Here is a 19495-nt window from a genome sequence, read left to right on the forward strand (position 1 = left end):
TACAGCTTGATGTTGTTCTTCTTCTTCTTGTTCTCAAAGAGGTCGAATGAAGCCCTTCTGGGTACGAAGAGCAAGGCACGGAACTCCAGCTGACCCTCCACTGAGAAATGCTGCAAGAGACAAGAATAAAACATGAATTAGTTAGCTTAAAAACACATCACATTAGGCAACAATAGCGTTTGGAAACGTTAGGTGGCCTTTCTCCGCATGTTTATCGCCAGTAGACTCGGCTTACCTTGACAGCCAGGTGGTCCTCCCAGTCGTTGGTGAGACTCTTGTAGAACTCTCCATACTCTTCATTGGTGATGTCGTCAGGGTTACGGGTCCAGATTGGCTTGGTTTTGTTCAGCTCCTGGGCATCAATGTACTTTTCCTTGACCTTCTTCTTCCTCTTGTTCTTGCCGTCCTTTGTGTCCTCGTCCTCGTCGGAGCCCACGTCCTCAATCTTAGGTTTGTCCTTCTCAGCAGCGTCTTTGTCAACTTCCTCTTCCTTTTCTCCCTGTTCATATTCCACTTCCTTCTCCCTGGTCTTCTCCACCTTGAATATATGGAAAGATTGGTGGTTTAGGAATTTGTGTGTGCATGTCAACTTCATTGTTTATTATTAGTTTTAAAGAATGAAAATCGGTAATGGAATTTCAAACTTACGTAAAGTGTAATAGGGTAGCCAATGAACTGGGAGTGCTTCTTCACTACTTCCTTGACGCGCTTCTCCTCACAGTATTCGGTCTGATCTTCTTTCAGGTGAAGGATTACATGTGTGCCTCTGCCAATGGACTCTCCTAAAAGTAGCAATACCATCAATGATGAGAGAAGTCTGACTTGAGTCAAATTCTATATATATTGCAAATTTTTGAATATTATATTACACCAATAAGGGAACGTACCACTGTCAGGTTTGACTGTGAAAGAGCCTCCGGCTGCAGACTCCCAAATGTACTGCTCGTCATCATTGTGCTTGGTTAAGACTGTCACCTTCTCGGCCACGAGGTAGGCAGAGTAGAAACCCACACCAAACTGACCGATCATGGAGATGTCGGCTCCAGCCTGCAGAGCCTCCATGAAAGCCTTGGTGCCAGACTTGGCGATCGTGCCCAGATTGTTGATCAGATCAGCCTTGGTCATGCCGATACCTGTATCAATAATGGTCAGGGTGCGAGCGTGCAGATCAGGTCTGATTTCGATCTTCAGGTCCTTGCAGGTGTCAAGTCTGCTGGGGTCTGTCAAGCTTTCATATCTGATTTTGTCCAAGGCCTGTCGAAAAAAGGGATATTTGCTTGTTAAAATAGGGGAGTTTGCATGCATGTGAGGGCCGCTTTCATTTAAAAAAAAAACAGAGGAACTTGTATGATAAAGTGCTGATTTTATTTACATCTGAGGAGTTGGAGATGAGCTCTCTAAGGAAGATCTCTTTGTTTGAGTAGAAAGTGTTGATGATCAGGGACATCAGCTGAGCGATCTCAGCCTGGAAGGCAAAGGTCTCAGCCTCCTCCTCCATAACGTTTCCAGCGGCAGGCATCTGAAGAAAAGCACATATGATATTGTGTTATTCTGGATTCATATGTGTGCACGTGTGCATGGCAGCACCTGCATTTCTCCTCTGGAAAGAAATAAAGGTTTGTGTTGTGCTGATTGTCTGCTTGTTGTCTATGGTTTGCCGGTTTTTCTTGTGAGTTTACTTGTATATTTTGCTTTTATTGTAGAAAATGCTGCTGTAACAAGGAAATTTCCCCGCTGTGGGATGAATAAAGTATAATCTAATCTAATCAATTTTAATTTGGCTTCTTGTGTTCAAATGTGCTAATTTGCTCTGAAATAAAAGCTGAGAACGCTGTTGAAATCTCTTTCTCCCCAGGTTTATGCCTCATGGCATGAGAAGGGTGGCTGCTGGTCGATGAACACATGTTCCTTCTGTCAATCAAAGACTTGCCATTTGCTGAATGGGTGGAGTTCTGATGCTTTCCCCCACCCCCAAAGGCTTCGTGTCATTCAACACCTTTATGTTAAAGCAGCGGTGTCAAACTCAGTTTCACTAAAGGGCCACACTGGAAAATTAGAATCTCATCAAGGGCCAGATATGCAGAGTTAATTGCTCCTATGTCATCGAAAAAGTCAAATATCCTTGACTGTATTATTGTGTGTCTTCTCACTTTCAGTTTGGTTGACAAAAATGTCAAAGAAAAGGCCAAAAGTGTCAAAAATGGAACATAAATGCTGGAAAAGCAGCAAAAACTTATAAAAAAGTGACTAAATTAGGCGGGCCAACATTTATTGTGAACCAAAATATATATGGGGGCCGGATCAAAATTTGCAGGTGGCTGGATTTGGCCCACAGGCCTTGAGTTTGACATGTGTGTGTTAAAGGAAGGAATAGCAGCTAGGAATCCAAAGATGGAAGAAAAACTAAATCTGTTTTTTAACTATAGAGCAGTAATGATCTATTGTTGTTTTTCACGAGTGATGCGTTGCATTTAGAACTGCCTTGCAGCAACATCTCTTCATTAACTTATATTTATGATTGAAACAGGCCATGTAAAAGTTTGTGATTCCATCACATTCAAACACTGCCTGTATAAACTATAATTTTTTTTTTTATATGTTTTTCTGTACCAAGACGTGAAACTGCTGTATGAGCTCTTTGTGCCACCATGCTTTCCTGTTCATCCGCCATTGCTCTTACACTCAGGGTCACCCTGCTTGCCATGTGTTCCTTGCATGTTACAGTCTCACTAGGATATTAATGATGAAGGAGCTACTCTGCCACACTTCCAATAACTGACTTTAACTGTATATTTTATAAATGTATATGTAATTACATCGGTTATTTGCTTAATTTGTATGTATTGTAACATATAACAGTGTAGCAAGTATTCTTGCGATTTTTTCTATCTTAATGCTCAAAAACATAACTGTATTAAATGTTAGGTCTTCCAGTCTTACCTTGAATAGACTCTTGTCCTACAGTTGCTTCTTGATGATAGTCAAATGTATCCCTGAGCTGGTCTCTCTCTTCTTGAGGAGTTCCAAATGTGTGCTTCGCTGCGGCTGGGCAGTAAATCTCTCTTGGTGCGTTCGAGTGATTCTATGCAGACCCCACAACACGCTGGCGTCTTTTTATACTTAAGGGGTGGTTTCTGGAAGCTCCCATTCAGAAGCTTCCAGAAGATACTTTGACTACATTAAAGGGGGGTGTTGAGGAAAGGCCTAGAAGGAGGGGGGGGGGGGGGGGGGGGGGGGGGCGAGTGCGACACCAGAACCCTAAAGTTGATGTGCCCTTATAGGGCTCCACAGTCACAAGGAGTGCCTGTCACTCACACCGAGAGCTTTCCTGATAGCTTGTCTGGCTTTTAGCCCCCCACCCCCCCAAGCATCACAGCTGTGCAGTGCTTCTGCTATCAGCTGCTGTCGAGGATGGACACACACACACACACACACACACACACACGCACACACACATCTTATGGACAGCAGGCCCATTTCTTTTTTTGGCGTGCAAGATTGTGGGGAATCTCAGAGGTTTCACGCAGAAGCTGAGATATACATTCAAAGAATTTGCTCCTGACATTATTTGAGAGTGTACCTGAGTTTATGTCATATTTTAAAACATAATTAATATGAATGAGTTTGAGCTGTTTGACATTAAACTTCTTAGCACAAGGTTCACAAACTAAATGTTTAAAACTTTCAACCACGTATCATGGCCTTTATCACCGGATGGACTTTGCAAACCGACGGCCATCTTACTCTAACATGATGTTTCAGAGCTTCTTTTTTGCCGCAATTGCAGAAAGAGAAGAGGAAAGAGGGAAAAAGGTGCAGAAGATAAGATAGACTTTATTAAACACACACTGGGGAAATTCCCTCATTACGGCAGCTCAAAAAAAATTAAACCTTGCAATATACCATAAACAACTCGTCCACAGAAGTTTTCAATACATGTTGTGCAAAACAGAACACTATAGAATTCTCTGGTTCAGTGTGGGTGTTACTGACTACAGTTGACCAGAGGACGGCACTGTTTTACCCTTGCAGATCTGTTATGTAATCCAAATGTGTGCATGTTCATGGCAGACACTAAAAAGCTGACTCCCCATGTAACAGACAAAGATAAAGAACTGCCCCAATAAATGTAAGATATTTTCTGAAGCTGAAGTGCCATATTTCCACAGCTTCAATAGTGTGTTAAAATAAGATGGTAAACCATGCATTTGGGAATTGAGCAATGATACAGAAAGGTATGTTCCTGATATTTAGACCCGGATGGTTGCGGTGTGTATTCTGATATGTCCTTGATCGGATATCCTCATTTTAACAATGTCATTACAGCAATTACATAGGTTTCTAACTCAATCTGGGTCCCATATAAGAGAAGCTTTGTATATTCTGTGTCCACATTGATTTCTTTATTTTTAGCTAGTCTACTATACTAGTGCTTTTCTGTATTTTGGCAACTTTTTGGAGCTTTATCCCTGGGTAAAGAGAAACAGGGCCTACACAATTTCAGTAAATCTAAACATATCCAACTTAAATGTTGCTTGCTTTATACTTTGTATGGAAATGTTTTCTCATGTCCAATTCAGTAGCTGGTTCAGATGGGTTTTATTCACTGTGCAGTGGAGAAAGACACCCACAAGCAGCTGGAGCATTCTCTCTGACTAGAATGGGTTTCTGGCCAGGGTTTTATACAAGGTTACAGGACACAACAGAATAAACTAAAACTTAGAAGACATTCATCTTACAAGTCTGCCTGAATAGACTCAATACTGTCTGATCTGACTAATCACAAGTCAAATCAGAGACGATTTGCGTTGGAGCCATCCTAGACTCTCAACAAAAAAGGTCTCAGTCAAGCAAATGCTTTTGTTTAACACTAAACTAAAGCAAAGGCAGACATACTTAATTAAATCGGGAGACGCTAAAAGTTGCTTATCAGGTGAAACAAATTAATCAATCAATAGGAAAAGAGGACATCAGGACAAAATGAGACTAAAACTGAGAAATTGTCAGGCAATTCATTTCCTTCTACAATAGAGGTGGTGCACATAATGTTCTTTGTGTTTTCTATATAATTCAGAATTTATATTATCCTTTAATTTAATTGTATCTGCGTTGGAAATATCCATAAATAAAATATGCATTTTGTACATTATTACATAATTAGCCTGCATCTGCTTAATTAGTGGTTAGCTGATTTAGTAAGAAACGACAATGCATTCGTGCAACTTGTCTAAGGTGTATGAATGATGATGAATGAGCCTACATTATTAGTCTATTATAGATGCGGGTTAATGGATCTGGCACCAGTTTCTACACTTTAGCACATTGCCCATATACGGTCCAGCCGTATATACTAGGTTTCAACCAACCAGTTGGTCTGGTTTCAGCCGTGGGCGTATTTAGGATATAATAAGAACCAACCTTCTGTCTCACATGACATACTTCCCTGTACGCATGGCTGCAGGACTTCAACGGCTCCAACGCATGCGCTGTCGGCAACATCCGGGGATCGGACAAGGATGAACGCCAATTTCCAAGATGGCGGCGGAGGGAGGAGGGAAGGAGATGAACGAAATTAAAACTCAATTCACTACACGAGAAGGTGTCTACAAACTCCTCACTCACTCCGAATACAGCCGCCCGAACAGGGTGCCTTTCAACTCGCAGGGCTCCAATCCCGTCAAGGTCTCCTTCGTCAATGTAAACGACCAGTCCGGCAACGGCGACAGGATCTGTTTCAATGTGGGCCGGGAACTCTACTTTTATATCTACAAAGGCGTGAGAAAGGTAAACAACGTTGACCGCAGCATCGAAGCCCCGCGCCGTCCAGGAGCACCCCGCTGATTTGGCATCTCCAAACGTGTCGCACCCTGGCTGTCAACTCTCTGAGCTCCTGTCATTGAAGTGCGCAGGTTGTCAAGACAAGGCCATGTAGCAGACCTAGCTAAGTTAGGAGCTAATTAGCATTCTTGGCTAACATCGCCACAGTAGTTGTTTTTGCTTCGATGGGGCTCGTGTGCGCTTCAGAGTCCGTCGGTTTTTTCCCTTTTTTATTATTTCTGAGTCGGTGATAAACTGTCATGAAAATTCCCAGTGAGAAACGGCTTGTCATATCTTATGTTTTTGTTTTTTTTCCCTCGTTCTTTACATGGTAAAGCTATATATGGGTGGTAAGTTGTCAACAGTGCTCACCCAGGATCAACTTGGTTTTTTTTTTTTTTTTTTTTATTACGGAACTAAGTTAAGTGTTGACATTGTAAGCAATTGAGTGGTGGTGAGGGGTGTTTGTTATTCGTGATGTAACGATGTGTGCACCCTACTGTCAGGGTTTGGATGTGATGTAATATGATCCAATGTTTGGTTGCACACAGTGATGATGTCATTGCAGCAGGCCACTTTGGGCTTGTTGAATGGGGACCACCGGCAGTGGTGATCGGGCTGATGATGTGGTTGTCCCTGAGGCAGCTACGGAATACGCAGTCTAACAGCAGCCTAGCCTCCCCACACAACTGTTTCTCCAATCCAGATGCTTTCAGTGGTCTCTCACAATCTCACAGCACAGTTGAAACCATTAGAGGAAGTAGTGTTTTTCTCTGTAGACTCAACTCAGCCAAAGACCGGGTCAACCTAGTATGACTATGGAATAATACGCAGCTTTTACAAGCAATTGCCAATCATAGGTGTACGTGTTGTTTTAGTTTCTAATGTAGATAATTACATGCTAATAGCTGTGTATATGTATACATACACAAATTGTCAAATAATTTCTAGGACAATCCCATAATACAACAGTCATAGCAACAAATTTTATTAAATCTATAAATGTGAAAATATGGTATATTTTTCTTAACCTTTCTTAACTAAAAGTGTCTCAAACACAACCGGCTGGGCATTAACACTTCCTGTATATTGATTTCCTTTTGGTAGCAGCTAGTACATATGATAAAATATGGGATCAGCTTTGAATAAAACATTTTCATTTAAATTAAATGCATTTGAACTAAAGTAGATCTAGTCAAACCGATGAACTCAAGGCTGAAATGCTCAGTCAGTTAAATTTAGATGAGTGAATTGACTAATTGGAACTGAGAGGGAAAGTGTGATGGATATATCTGAATTGTGCCGTACTAATTGCAACCCCAAAGTACATTGGAATGCCGGCATAATCATTCAAAATCAAATTGTTTTTCCATGCCATAGAAACTCTGGTTTACCATGGTGACGTTTTGGCATTTTTTTTCTCCAGAAATTGTAAATGACGGCCTGTTCCCTGCAGCTCTTGATTTAACTTACTCACTGTGACAGCATCTTTTGACTCCTTGTCCCTTGCAATATTTGACATTGGTCCGTTACCGGACAATAAGTCACTTAAAATGTCTACACGGTACACTCGAAGTTGAATAATGAGTTGGCATGGTCGCTAACATGGCACACAGAAATCAAGGAGACAGTTATTACTGTTAGATGAAAGCCAGAAGGATGATAGAAGTATAAGAGGTCATGCTGCCCGATTGTTGATGGCGATTATTGGACAAGTTGTTGACATTAGTGTGTCGACCTCTTACTTCTCTCAATAGGTGGGAAACACTGCGTACCTATTCATTCAGCCCGTCTATTCCTATATTTATTTTAATGATGGGTCTTTCCTCTAAATCTAAATTGTAAGATTTCCCTCACAGAGTTGACCTAAAAATATTCTACTTGCGTACATATAGCCAGTAGTGTAGACCCAGCTTGCGTTTCCCTAAATTCATTAATTTAAAACTTTTTTTTTTAAAGATCTTTTAGTAAGTCTCATTATTGTGTAAAATATGTCGGTAGCCAATAGGGAAAGCTTATCATTGTAGAACTTGAAATGTTGAAATCAAATATCCTTATTTTATTTAGAGCAGCCACACTTTGACAATAATGGCAGCTTTTCTATAATATCCACTGCGCTCGCTCGCTCTCTCTGCCTCCTTTTTAATGGATTAAAATAGACGAGAGTTTTTAGCAATAAAGCATAAAATCTTTTACAAATTTTTTACTGGTCCAATGCCAGGTCCATCTTTGCCAGATCAGCAGCTCCAGGTCTAAGTTATAATTTTCCTTTTAGACCTTTTTATAGGTTTAGATAATTTTCTATTCTTTCCTTATTGACTTTTTTGTTTTGTATTTTCAGTGATGAAAAGGGTCAATTTTGAAATGATTGGTGATAACGACTGCAGTCATTCTATTGAAGCTTACAGGATTCAAACTCGTCATATGGGATGGGGGGAAAAAGATGACTTGTACATCACGTTTTCTTTTCAACCGCCTGTTGGAAGACAAAGTAAACAGTTAACCTATGTGGTCACGCTGGCTTGGTCCTCCCCTCTATTTTTGGAAAATGACTTTCCATGTGCCATAACTCATTACCATCATGCATCAGGAACATTGGGTTGAGACACCAACAAAGAGTAGACAGCAGCCAACGAGTCTCTTAAGATATTGGTTCCCAGCAAGTATTTAGAGATTGTAGTTTTACAAGTGGTATTTTTTTGTAGACTATAAGTGAAATTGATGCCATTTTTGACATTCTGTTGTCATAAGTTGTCACCACCATGTTCTTTGCTGCATCTGAAGTTTTGCTACATTGCGTCAACCTTCCTATACAAGAAATTGTTGAAGAAAGGCTCTGAGATGAACATGAGCGCCGAGTTGTGGATTGAAGTATTAGGTCACCTTAAAGTAAATAGTAGCTAAGAAATCATCATCATCGTGGCTGCTTGTCCTCTCAAAGCAGTGGTTAAAACAGCTATTTGAAACGAATTTGTCTGTATTTCTCATTCTTCTAGGCTGCCGATCTTAGTAAGCCTATAGACAAGAGGATATACAAAGGAACGCAGCCCACGTGTCATGACTTCAACCCCATCACGGCAACAGCAGAGAGTGTCTCCCTGCTGGTGGGCTTCTCCGCAGGCCAGGTGCAGCTCATCGACCCAATAAAGAAGGAAACTAGCAAACTCTTCAACGAAGAGGTGGGTTCCAGTCAGTGTCTGATGGTCTGATGCTTAGGCCGAAACTTAAATCCTACTAATGTTTAGTGTCAGTTGTCCACTGTTGGTACAATAATGGAATAACTAGCTGACCAGTGTCTTTGTTTTTTCCCCTCTCTCTGTTTCTTTGTCCTTCTCCCCCCAGAGACTTATAGACAAGTCCCGAGTTACGTGTGTACGATGGGTTCCTGGTTCAGAGAGCTTGTTTCTGGTGGCTCACTCCAGTGGCAGCATGTATCTGTACAATGTGGAAAACACCTGTGGCACCACGGCACCTCACTACCAGCTCCTAAAGCAGGGTGAAAACTATGCTGTGCATACCTGCAAGAGCAAGTCGGCTCGCAACCCGTTACTGCGCTGGACAGTGGGCGAAGGGGCGCTCAATGAGTTTGCCTTCTCCCCGGATGGCAAGTTCCTGGCTTGCGCGAGCCAGGACGGCTTCCTGCGGGTGTTTGGCTTCGACGCTGCAGAGCTCCATGGGACAATGAAGAGCTACTTTGGCGGTCTGCTGTGTGTGTGCTGGAGCCCGGATGGACGCTACATTGTGGCAGGAGGGGAGGACGACCTGGTGACGGTGTGGTCATTTTCAGACTGCAGAGTGATTGCACGGGGCCATGGTCACAAGTCGTGGGTGAGTGTGGTGGCGTTTGACCACTGCACCACCAGTGTGGAGGATGGTGATCCCCCCGCTGAGTTCAGTGGCAGCGATGAGGAATTCCATGAGCAGATTCACTTTGGCGCGGGCAGAGACAGAGCTAACAGCGCTCATTCTCGGCTTTCTAAGAGGAACTCTACAGACAGTAGGCCCGTTAGCGTGACCTACAGATTTGGCTCGGTGGGCCAAGATACCCAGATGTGTCTGTGGGACCTAACGGAGGACATTCTCTTCCCTCACCTCCCGTTGTCCCGCACTAGGACTCACACTAATGTTATGAGTGCGACAAGTCCTCCAGCCACTGGACAAACCACTACTAATACGACTACTACTACAACAACAACAACAACGACGAATACTACTACTACTACTGCTGTATCCGCCACTAATCCCAGTGGCACCAATGGTAAAGACAATGTGAGCAATAGTAGCACCAGTGGCAACCCGGCTAACTCCCTCCCCAGCACCCTGCCTCGGTCGAACAGCTTGCCCCACTCCACCAACCCGACAGGGGGCAGCACCCCCAACAGTCACACAGGCAGCAACAGCAGTACCACCACCACCACCACCACCACCACCAAGGGCAACAGCATCATTGACAGTGCTTTCATCGCCACTGGCGTCAGCAAGTTTGCAACTCTGTCGTTACACGACTCGCGCAAGGAGCGCCACGAGAAGGACCACAAGCGGAACCACAGCATGGGTCACATCAGCAGCAAGAGCAGCGACAAGCTCAACCAGCTGAGCTCAACACGGACGGCAAAAGCGGAAGCAGCTAAGACTCTGGGCACCACGCTGTGCCCGCGCATGGAGGACGTGCCGCTGCTCGAGCCGCTGGTGTGCAAGAAGATCGCTCACGAGAGACTCACTGTGTTAATCTTCCTGGAGGACTGTCTGGTAACAGCCTGTCAGGAGGGTTTCGTTTGCACATGGGCTAGGCCTGGGAAAGTGGTGAGTGACAGGCCTCTCGAGGATACTGTCATGTGACACCTCTCATCTTACATTGTCTTGAGTGTAGACATCTTCTCGCTGCACTCAGAAGCTGGTAATCCCACTGTGTGCAGCCAAAAGGTTTTTTGGTTATTTCATGCAAGATATACACTAAACCCTCAGCAGTTAGGTGGTTAATAGCACACGTTCCGACAGTAAACCTCATGGCCTCACTATTCCGCCTCTTTTAATGCTTTGAAGTAACACTGTTGTTTGTTATCAATGTGTGTGTTATCTGTCTCTCCACAGGGTTTGCTATCATCTCAAAACAACCCAGCCAACTCCCCCAGTGGAACAGTAGTATAGCCCCAGTGCTGGTGCTGCTAATGACAGCTCCATGCAACAGAGACGGGGATGACCAAGGCCAAGGCCCTGCAGCGCTTCTTCACACACTGTCACACACACAACGGCCTCCAGTGTCGCCTTCATTCTCGTCACTACAACCACCCAGACACGCTATGTGTTACCGCTCATGTTTAGAGAGCCGATGTTGGCCAAGCCGCGGTCAGAAACTTGACGCCCTTTTGACTAGGCGTTGGAAAAAAAGGGTGCTATTGAAAGTAGAATAGCAAGCTTTAAATCGTCCAGGAGGTTTGTGGGAGGGATCGACTGGCTCATTGTTCCATTTATGGTCATATCAAGTTGTGTCAAGTCTGAAAATAACCTCTAGTACCCAATCCTTTGTGCCTGTAGATCTTCAAAGACTAGACATGCTATAAGCAATGTGGTGATGCCTCAACCTAACCTTTTGTATGGGTTTAATTCGGAAGTCTTTCCTTTTTTTATTTTGTTAATACAAATGCATTCACTGATAAAGGGAATAAGAGGAGGGATTGTTTAGGAGAAGAAGCATATCCCCGTTTTTCACTTCCTGGGCGATCTCTTGTGCAGCCCCAGCCTGCGCCACCTGTTCAAGAGAAGCCGGGGCTTTTATTTTCAATCAGTGGTATCACACTTTAAAGTGTATTTGCACAGATTTTTTTTTTCTTTCATTCTTGTTTCTTTCATTCTTGTTTCTTTCATTCTTGTTTCTTTTGTTTCTCTCCCAATTTTGAATTCATGGCGGTGGAACACAAGCTAAATATTTTGAAGACAGTTTTGGAAGCACTTGGAAACGGCTTGTTCTTGCCCTCTGTCTCAACGCTGGATGCTGCAATCATAGTTTTTTATATGGAGAAAAAAAATTGTTTGCACTTAATAGTTTGTTAGGAGAATGGCTTTACATTTTTGGAGTGTGTAAGGACTCCTTGACAAGGTTGAAATATAAATAGAATTAAAAAAAAACAACAAAAAAAACAACCTTTGTATCTATTGAACATTTATTTTAATATTGTTTCAGATTAAATGGGCTCTGTATTATATGAAAATATTGTACTTCAATGATTTATGGGGTAAATGATCATTATTACATTCGATCAAATATCCTCATTTCAGAAAATAGTGATATTTCTAATACTAAAAGATCTATACCTAATATTAAAGTGAATCTTGAATATGCAGGTGAAAATGTTTTCTTTTCTGTTGTACATAAGAGAATTCAGGTGTATTTTTATTAATGTAAAGTTTGGTATAGGAGACGTCTATGAAATCCTCTTATCTAACAGGTAGTGCTGAATGCTAGCTAGCCTGTCGCTGCAAATTCCTCTTACAACATAGGCAGGCAGACGCAGACGCAGCGGCTCTAATTCAGCCATCACTCCGAGCTCAGGTAAACCACAGGAAGACTAACGCCGGCATAGTTCCCCTCACTAGTCCCATCCATCAACGTGTGTGAATTCACCTTAACAAATAAGACTGACAACCCTGTTCTGCAGACAGGGTTGCAATCTGTGAGTCCTGTTCTTTGTTTTTTTTTGTGTGTGTGTGTGAGTAATAATTGCTGAACAGATTCTGAACAAACATTTGACACTGTGTTGAATACCAACTGACTAACGTCGGCACTTGATGATGCTGTAAGGTGACGCTGCTTGAGGTGAGCGTGTTTTCCAAGCACCCACATAGGAAGACTGAGATATTAAGAGTGGGAGCATTTTTCTTCATGTGACGCCTATTAAAAACAGCTTTGACAGATTATATGTCCCATTTGTGTTGCTTTATTAAGTGTGTGTGTGTACGTACTCACCGCATGAATCAGTGTCTTCATGCAGCATTATCATTAGTTGGGAATATACCCTCATTCCTTCACGTGAGGCCAGAGGTCGGGCTCAGCACAACCCAACACTTCATATCACTCCACTGGCAGTCGTGCATAAGAGTAGCACTTCCATTACAGTAGCATTTGAACATTTTTCAGTGATTATATAACAAGGAAGTATAAAGTTTGCATAAGACCTCTGACATGCTGACCCATTTCTTTTTGATAATAGGCTAGTAGTATTAAATCATCTGGCGGGTCATGTCCGGATGTGATCACATCCCCATTAGGAAGTAATTGAATGGAAATGAGCCAGTTGTTTAATTTAATTAAGTTATCAAAGGGCCTGGCACACAGGTGTGTTTAGTTATCAGCTAATTAGACCCCCCCCCACACACACACACACACTGGAGCCATGCTGGAACTGGAAAAGGACCCTGCACAGGTGTTTGCACTCATTTTGGTTGATTAGGCCAAGACCACTGCTAAGATTGGGCGGAGCTGTGAGGTCATGCAATTTCCAGTATAGCTACTGTATATAATATTGAACTTGTTGAAAATGTAAAGTCTAATGTAGTATCAACATGCTGAACTGACCAGGAACAGCCATTTAGTCTGGATGTTCCTAGATACTCTTCCACATAAGTTACCTGTTTTCCTATCAGTCTGTGGCATGTTTGGGTTCCAGTTGGCCGGTAGGGGGCAGTATTGCTCAGACAAATGAGAGCTGGAGAATGCCTCATTAGGTGAACTTGCATTAATAACAGCCATCACTTGATCGAACAGGGAAAACATTGTCTATAAATGTTCCCTCTCTCTCTCTCTCTCTCTAATTAATTCCTACTACTTTACCCTAGTACCTCATGTATATTTTATATTCCGAGTGGGGAATAAAACTGATCCTCCATAATTTATGGGTCACTTTTCGAAGAAACACGAGCACTCACAGCCATTAAACCAGCAGCCTGTGGCATTAGGGCTAAGGAAGGGGTGGAGAGAGTGATCAGCGGGCTGGAGAGCCCTGATCATCCTGTCAGTGTGCCACTCAACACAATGACGGGCCCTGACTGGCTGTCCGACCCCCCTGAGCTGCACACGTCCATGCTGAGCGAGCATCAATCAGGCTTGGTGCGTAGTGAGATCTTTTACATAACAAACATCCCACCGGCTATAATATATGCCCTTAATACATATGCCCTTTTAAGTTGTTTTCTGTCTTTCCTGCTGTCAACCACATGTATTCATTATATACAAACCCTGGGACCCTTTAATCTAACTGGCCAATGGAATAGCAGTCAGATGTCTGCAGTGAGAGCTTGGAAAACAACTACATTAATCATCCATCCTCAGGGAAATGGGTCCCACTTGATGGGAATTCAATGAATGGAGAGATTCCTCTTACTTCTGTAAGGTCTCGGCTTTAATGATCTTCTCGGCGATGCAATTCCCTTATCTGCATTCCTCTGTATATTGACCCAGAGTTTTGTTTACCTAGCAATGTGTGCAACGGCTATGAATTCAATATAGGGTCTCTTTGAGTTATAGGCCAAAAGAAGGAGCAGCAGTCGATGTGTTGTAAAAACAAGTACATTTGCAAACGTTACACTTTCTAGTGACGTCAGGAATGGATTTCCTTTAAACTATCAGATTATGGAAATGAACAAATTAACCTAGTTTTTCCTCAAATTCCACAGTGATAATTATTCAGCCCATTGTTTAATTTTAATTAATTTTAATCTGTTTATTGATCCCCAATGGGGAAATTACAATTTACTCTGTGTCCACACTTTGTTAGTTTTCACACACAGTCCTGAACTACACACACACACGCGCTTATGTCCTATACATGCACTAATGGAGAGATGTCAGAGTGAGTGGGCTGCCAGCCGAACCAGCGCCCTGTGTGACTGGGGGGGGGGGGGGGGGGGGGGGGGGGGGGGGGGGGGGGGGGGGGGTACTTGCTCAAGAGCACCTGGCAGTGCCCAGGAGGTGCATCTCTCCAGCCACCAATCCACCTTCCATACGGGGACTTGAACCCGTGACCCTCCGGTTCCCAACCCAACTCCCTACGGACTGAGCTACTGCAACCCAGATCCATAGTAAGTTCAAAATGAAGGATTGAGTTGTGTCAGTTAGTAGGGATAATTAATAGGAACACTAAATGAAACAAGCTTCTTTAAAATGGCTGTATTGGCATTTGGCCACAAGGTGGGTAATTTCTACCTTACCTTAAAATATTTAGTAAACCACCCGTGTATCTGGGAATTAGGGATTGCTTGTTTTCTCTATTTCAGTGGTCGATCTGTCCTTCTATGGACAGTACAGACGACTGGGCCATCAAAAGATGTAATGCACTGTTTAAGAGTGTGCTTATTATTTTCATTCATGACCTAAAATAATAGACTAAGTAGAGCACTTTTAAAGGCAGTAGTAGTATATTACAGTTTCCAAGGCTCCAGCATCAGTTAACTATTAGTCACCAAGAATCAAGAGCACAGTGCCACTTCCTCCTAGTCTCAATTCTATTCTCAGCCATTTCCCTTGAGGTGCAGGTCCAATTATTGGGACACCACCATGGGAAGCAGCTGCACAATCTGTCACATGACCTCCGCACAGCCGTCACATGTCTTCACACTGCACTAGGAATTAAAGTTCACCCCAAGGAAATAAAATGACCAGAGACTGTGAGGTGTTTGTCACAAAGGAGGCGTTGTTAGGGTTCATCAGTCTTGGACGTTTGTCTTACTGTGCCAAGGATACGCGCCATGTCATACTGAATTCATGCAGTGTTTAGGAATTCTACGTTGTGAGTCTCTGGTATGCCTATAGCAGAGTCTGCCAGAAGATATATTTAATATGAACTGCATGGAGAGTCCAGTCAGCGATAACTTTGCAGTTATTACATTTGGAACAGTGTGCAGAAGTGATTGTTAAACATTGCCAGAGGCGGCAGGGGCGGGGGAATCAATGCGGCTTCAGAGAAGACACCGAGCTTGGGCCTCGGCGGAAACCATCGATGCTGAGCTGTGGTCCAAGCACTTAAAATGTAAATACCTCCTCAACAGCAACAACACGAACGAGAAAGTTAGTTATCAGTGTCTGGGGATCTCTCCAGGTGCCACGTGTGCATTCATTTGTGAAATCAAAATCTCTGCGCAAAGACACAGGTACCTAAATTAGCATATTTTGTGTTTAAGTGTTAAACTTGACGGGGATGCACTGCAACAAAGTCAAACAAATGCACTGCACTGGCCACACACTCCCTCTATCAAACGTAGAATAATAATTTTTTTTTATTAATAATACAAAATAATGTACTGAAGCAATTTAAAATATGCTAGTGCCTTTCTTTTATAATTTTGAATTCCGGAAAAAGTGGCTGGTAAAACATATAAGTGGCTAGTAAAATTGAGCATCTACCAGCCACTGTGGCTGGTGGGCAAAAAAGTCAATTTCCCACTCTGGTGCCATGGCATGAAATTTTCACTTTACGAGTTTTTTTAACATTAATATGAGTTCCCCCAGCCTGCCTATTATCCCTCAGTGGCTAGAAATGGAGATAGGTGTAATCCGAGCCCTGGGCATCCCGCTCTGCCTTTGAGAAAATGAAAGCTCAGATGGGCCAATCTGGAATATTGCCCTTTATGAGGTCATAAGAGGCAAGGTTACCTCCCCTTTCTCTGCTTTGCCTGCCCAGAGAATTTGGCCCACCCATGGCTTTTCAAACAAACAAAAGCCATCTCTCTCCTCCTCAAAAGTTACAGACTCAGAAATGGCACGTCCTAAGGAAAGCTCATTATGGGACTGGCAATTGTGGCTGGAATTCTGAATTTTGGGAAAGAGACTTCAGATACAGTATTAGGGGACCACTTAGGCCTATATAAACGAGACTTCAGATACAGTATTAGGGGACCACTAAGGTCTATATAAAAGAGACTTCAGATAGAGTATTAGGGGACCACTAAGGTCTATATAAAAGAGACTTCAGATACAGTATTAGGGGACCACTAAGGTCTATATAAAAGAGACTTCAGATAGAGTATTAGGGGACCACTAAGGTCTATATAAAAAAGACTTCAGATACAGTATTAGGGGACCACTAAGGTCTATATAAAAGAGACTTCAGATACGGTATTAGGGGACCACTAAGGTCTATATAAAAGAGACTTCAGATACAGTATTAGGGGACCACTAAGGTCTATATAAAAGAGACTTCAGATACAATATTAGGGGACCAATAAGGTATATAAAAGAGACTTCAGATACAGTATTAGAGGACCACTGAGGTCTATATAAAAGCATCCAAAGAACACCATGTCATGGGACCTTTAAGTATATTATTTTTTTTCTTGTTTGTCAAGCAATTGCATTGTGTTTACATTCTTGTCTTTTCAAAATGATAGTTAATTTTTAATCTTTAATAGTAAGCTATGTTCTGCACTGTTCCCTTTTTACACTACCACCACAGCACCCTATCATGGTCATTGCGTCACATGGTCAGTCCATACCAGACCTTTGTAATCACTTCACAGATTAACGCTTTAAATTTCTGTGAATGACTTGTGTGTATGTGAGATATGTGTGTGTTTGTTGGGTTATAGTTGTCTAAGCTACTGGATGACTGAAGTTGCCCTCGGGATGAATAAAGTATCTGTCTGTCTGTCATGTGCATGTTTATTAATGCTGTGAGCCTTCAGTGACATCCGTTCTGCAGTCACAGGAGTAATGAGACTCTTGGTGATCTCTAGAAACCTGTTGACGATAAGTGGGGGATTGTTTAAATGGAACAAGGTGTCTCAAAGGACCTCCTTTGATCTCAGCAGAATTCATGTGATATAAATATCTTCAAATGAATTATGCACGCACAGAGGGATCCACAGATTTACCAAATTTATGACTTGCCTGCTCTAGAAATGTTATGTATTTTTGGTAACTTAAAAGTCCAATTTGAAAGGCTTCATCAAGAAAACAATATATTTTTTAGTATATTATTGTTAACTACAAGTTACAAAACAAAGCCTACTTGCCAGGAATCAATCAAATAATTTGATGTAAAGACATAAGTGTTAAAGCCCAAAAAATTTAACATTTGTCTTTATTTGGAACAGTCGGATAAAACAGGCAATATGAAGAATAGTCCATAAAGATTTACTTTTAAAAGGCTTTTTTCTTTATAGAGGATGCAAAAAGAGACAATAATATATAATAGTAGCAATTAAGGTCACTGTAATCGAGCATAACTCTTGCAGAGTTCATGGTCCCTGATATCTCCCCAGCCCCCATTTTTCACATGTGGTGCCACCCCCCCGGCCCCGTTGGCTGGCAGTCTCTTCGCTATCAGGAGATTCTTTGGGAACAGCTGGTTCCCGCTGCTTTGTAGGATGTTTTCTATCTTGGTTTTCTGGCTTATCGGCATGCAAGAAGTCTTCTTGTGGTGCATGCCACAGTCTCCAGCGTGGAAAATCCGCGGCGCCTCACTCACCATGACCTTCCAGTAGGAGGGCAAGCAGGACACAGTCAGGTGTTGTAAGGACCAGTCCCAGTTGTAGTCGTCGTAAGTGCAGAACGTGTCGGTGCATTTGATGAGCTTCTGATACGTCTCCCTACTCAGAGCCATCCCCATGTTGTGCTCAGTGGACTTCCAGGGCTTCACCTCCACCTTATTTGCTTTGCTGGAGTAGCCGATGTGGCTGTAGCTCCCAAGCGAGAGGATGTCGCAGTCATTGCACCGCTCCTTTTTGAGAGCAGACATCAGCTTCAACAGATGGATAAAGTCCGGGGACAAGTAGTGGTCCTCCTCGATCAGCAGGACCACACCCTTATGTTCCTTCAGAACCCGGACTCTGTCCCATACAAAGTGCAGCTTCCACCACCAGTGGTGCTTGGTCTGGGAGAACTTGGCCTCACGGTAGTGGCCGAATGAGTCGGGGTACTCTGCGTTGATGCAACCCAGCTTTAAGGCGTCTTTTTTGGGAATGTCTCTGGGACAATCTCTGGGGTCGTGTCCGGGGAACTCCTGGGGGTACAGCTGGATGCTGAAGGGGAAGAAAATCTGAAGTACCTGACAAAAGTCAACAGAGGCCACCACTTTATTTATGTCAGGAGACCAGTAATCATGGCTGAATATCAGCAGTATGCTCTCCACACCTCTGGCCTTCCGCAAACTGTCCACCAATAGCTTAAGGTAGTCTGGTCGGTTATGGACCTGAACCACCACAACCAGATGGTCCTTCTGCCGCGCTGCCTTAAACTTTTCCTCATTTCTTATTGTCTGATCGAAGTTGAGCTGGAAGACAATGCCGCGGTAGACTAAAGTGGTGTTATCTGCCTCTGGCTGTGGTGGCTTTGGTATCTTCTCTTTTTCCTTTGCTTTCTCCTGGTGTGTGTCATTGGCTTGTATAACAGGCGGTGGGGCAGGTGCCCTGCTGACTGCAGGAGTGGCTTGCACCTGGATATGATTGTTGATGCTACTACTGCTGCTGCTAATACTGCTGCTGCTTCTCTTCACCGTCTCCACTTCCTTGGGGAGCGGGCCGCTGTCGTTCTTCTTCTGCCTTCCGCTGCTCCAGAAAGCTAGGCCACAGATGACAACCACCACAGTCAGTATCACCACCTTCCTCTTGTAGATTCGGAATCTCATGATAAGGGGTCAGGCTCTTGCGAATGGAGAGAAGTTGATTGCAGTGAAACAAAAAAAAAAAA

The 19495-nt window shown here is 43.1% G+C and overlaps 3 protein-coding genes across 6 annotated transcripts in view; 1 reads left to right on the forward strand and 2 right to left on the reverse strand.

The window, feature by feature from the left end:
- hsp90aa1.2 (heat shock protein 90, alpha (cytosolic), class A member 1, tandem duplicate 2) overlaps window positions 1–3196 on the reverse strand; it is an 11488-nt gene extending 8292 nt beyond the window's left edge. The window contains exons 1-6 of one of the 3 annotated variants that reach the window (XM_032543701.1): window positions 2941–3195; window positions 1373–1519; window positions 888–1254; window positions 649–782; window positions 236–538; window positions 12–110 (exon numbers count right to left, since the gene is read on the reverse strand). In XM_032543701.1, the coding sequence (XP_032399592.1) occupies window positions 12–110; window positions 236–538; window positions 649–782; window positions 888–1254; window positions 1373–1519 (1050 nt within the window). In that variant the 5' untranslated portion in view covers window positions 2941–3195. Of the gene's footprint in view, window positions 1–11; window positions 111–235; window positions 539–648; window positions 783–887; window positions 1255–1372; window positions 1520–2940 lie in introns of all 3 variants that reach the window. The other 2 variants (XM_032543699.1, XM_032543700.1) reach the window with 2 other exon arrangements.
- A 2263-nt stretch (window positions 3197–5459) lies between these two features.
- Window positions 5460–12730, forward strand: LOC116706736 (WD repeat-containing protein 20). 2 transcript variants are annotated; one of them, XM_032543702.1, is made up of 4 exons: window positions 5460–5784; window positions 8814–8996; window positions 9160–10620; window positions 10909–12730. In XM_032543702.1, exons 1-4 carry the CDS (start codon window positions 5536–5538, stop codon window positions 10963–10965), a joined length of 1950 nt encoding a protein of 649 aa, XP_032399593.1. In that variant the 5' UTR covers window positions 5460–5535; the 3' UTR covers window positions 10966–12730. The 2 variants fall into 2 exon arrangements, with proteins under 2 accessions (XP_032399593.1, XP_032399595.1); XM_032543704.1 differs by lacking the exon at window positions 9160–10620 and having other exon boundaries at window positions 5461–5784.
- Window positions 12731–17870: 5140 nt separating this feature from the next.
- On the reverse strand, window positions 17871–19489 carry mgat2 (alpha-1,6-mannosyl-glycoprotein 2-beta-N-acetylglucosaminyltransferase). The gene has a single exon (XM_032543314.1). It carries the CDS (start codon window positions 19431–19433, stop codon window positions 18015–18017), a length of 1419 nt encoding a protein of 472 aa, XP_032399205.1. The 5' UTR covers window positions 19434–19489; the 3' UTR covers window positions 17871–18014.
- Window positions 19490–19495: the final 6 nt, after the last annotated feature.

This window comes from Etheostoma spectabile, chromosome 18, assembly GCF_008692095.1.
Source record: "Etheostoma spectabile isolate EspeVRDwgs_2016 chromosome 18, UIUC_Espe_1.0, whole genome shotgun sequence".
Lineage (NCBI taxonomy): Eukaryota > Metazoa > Chordata > Actinopteri > Perciformes > Percidae > Etheostoma > Etheostoma spectabile.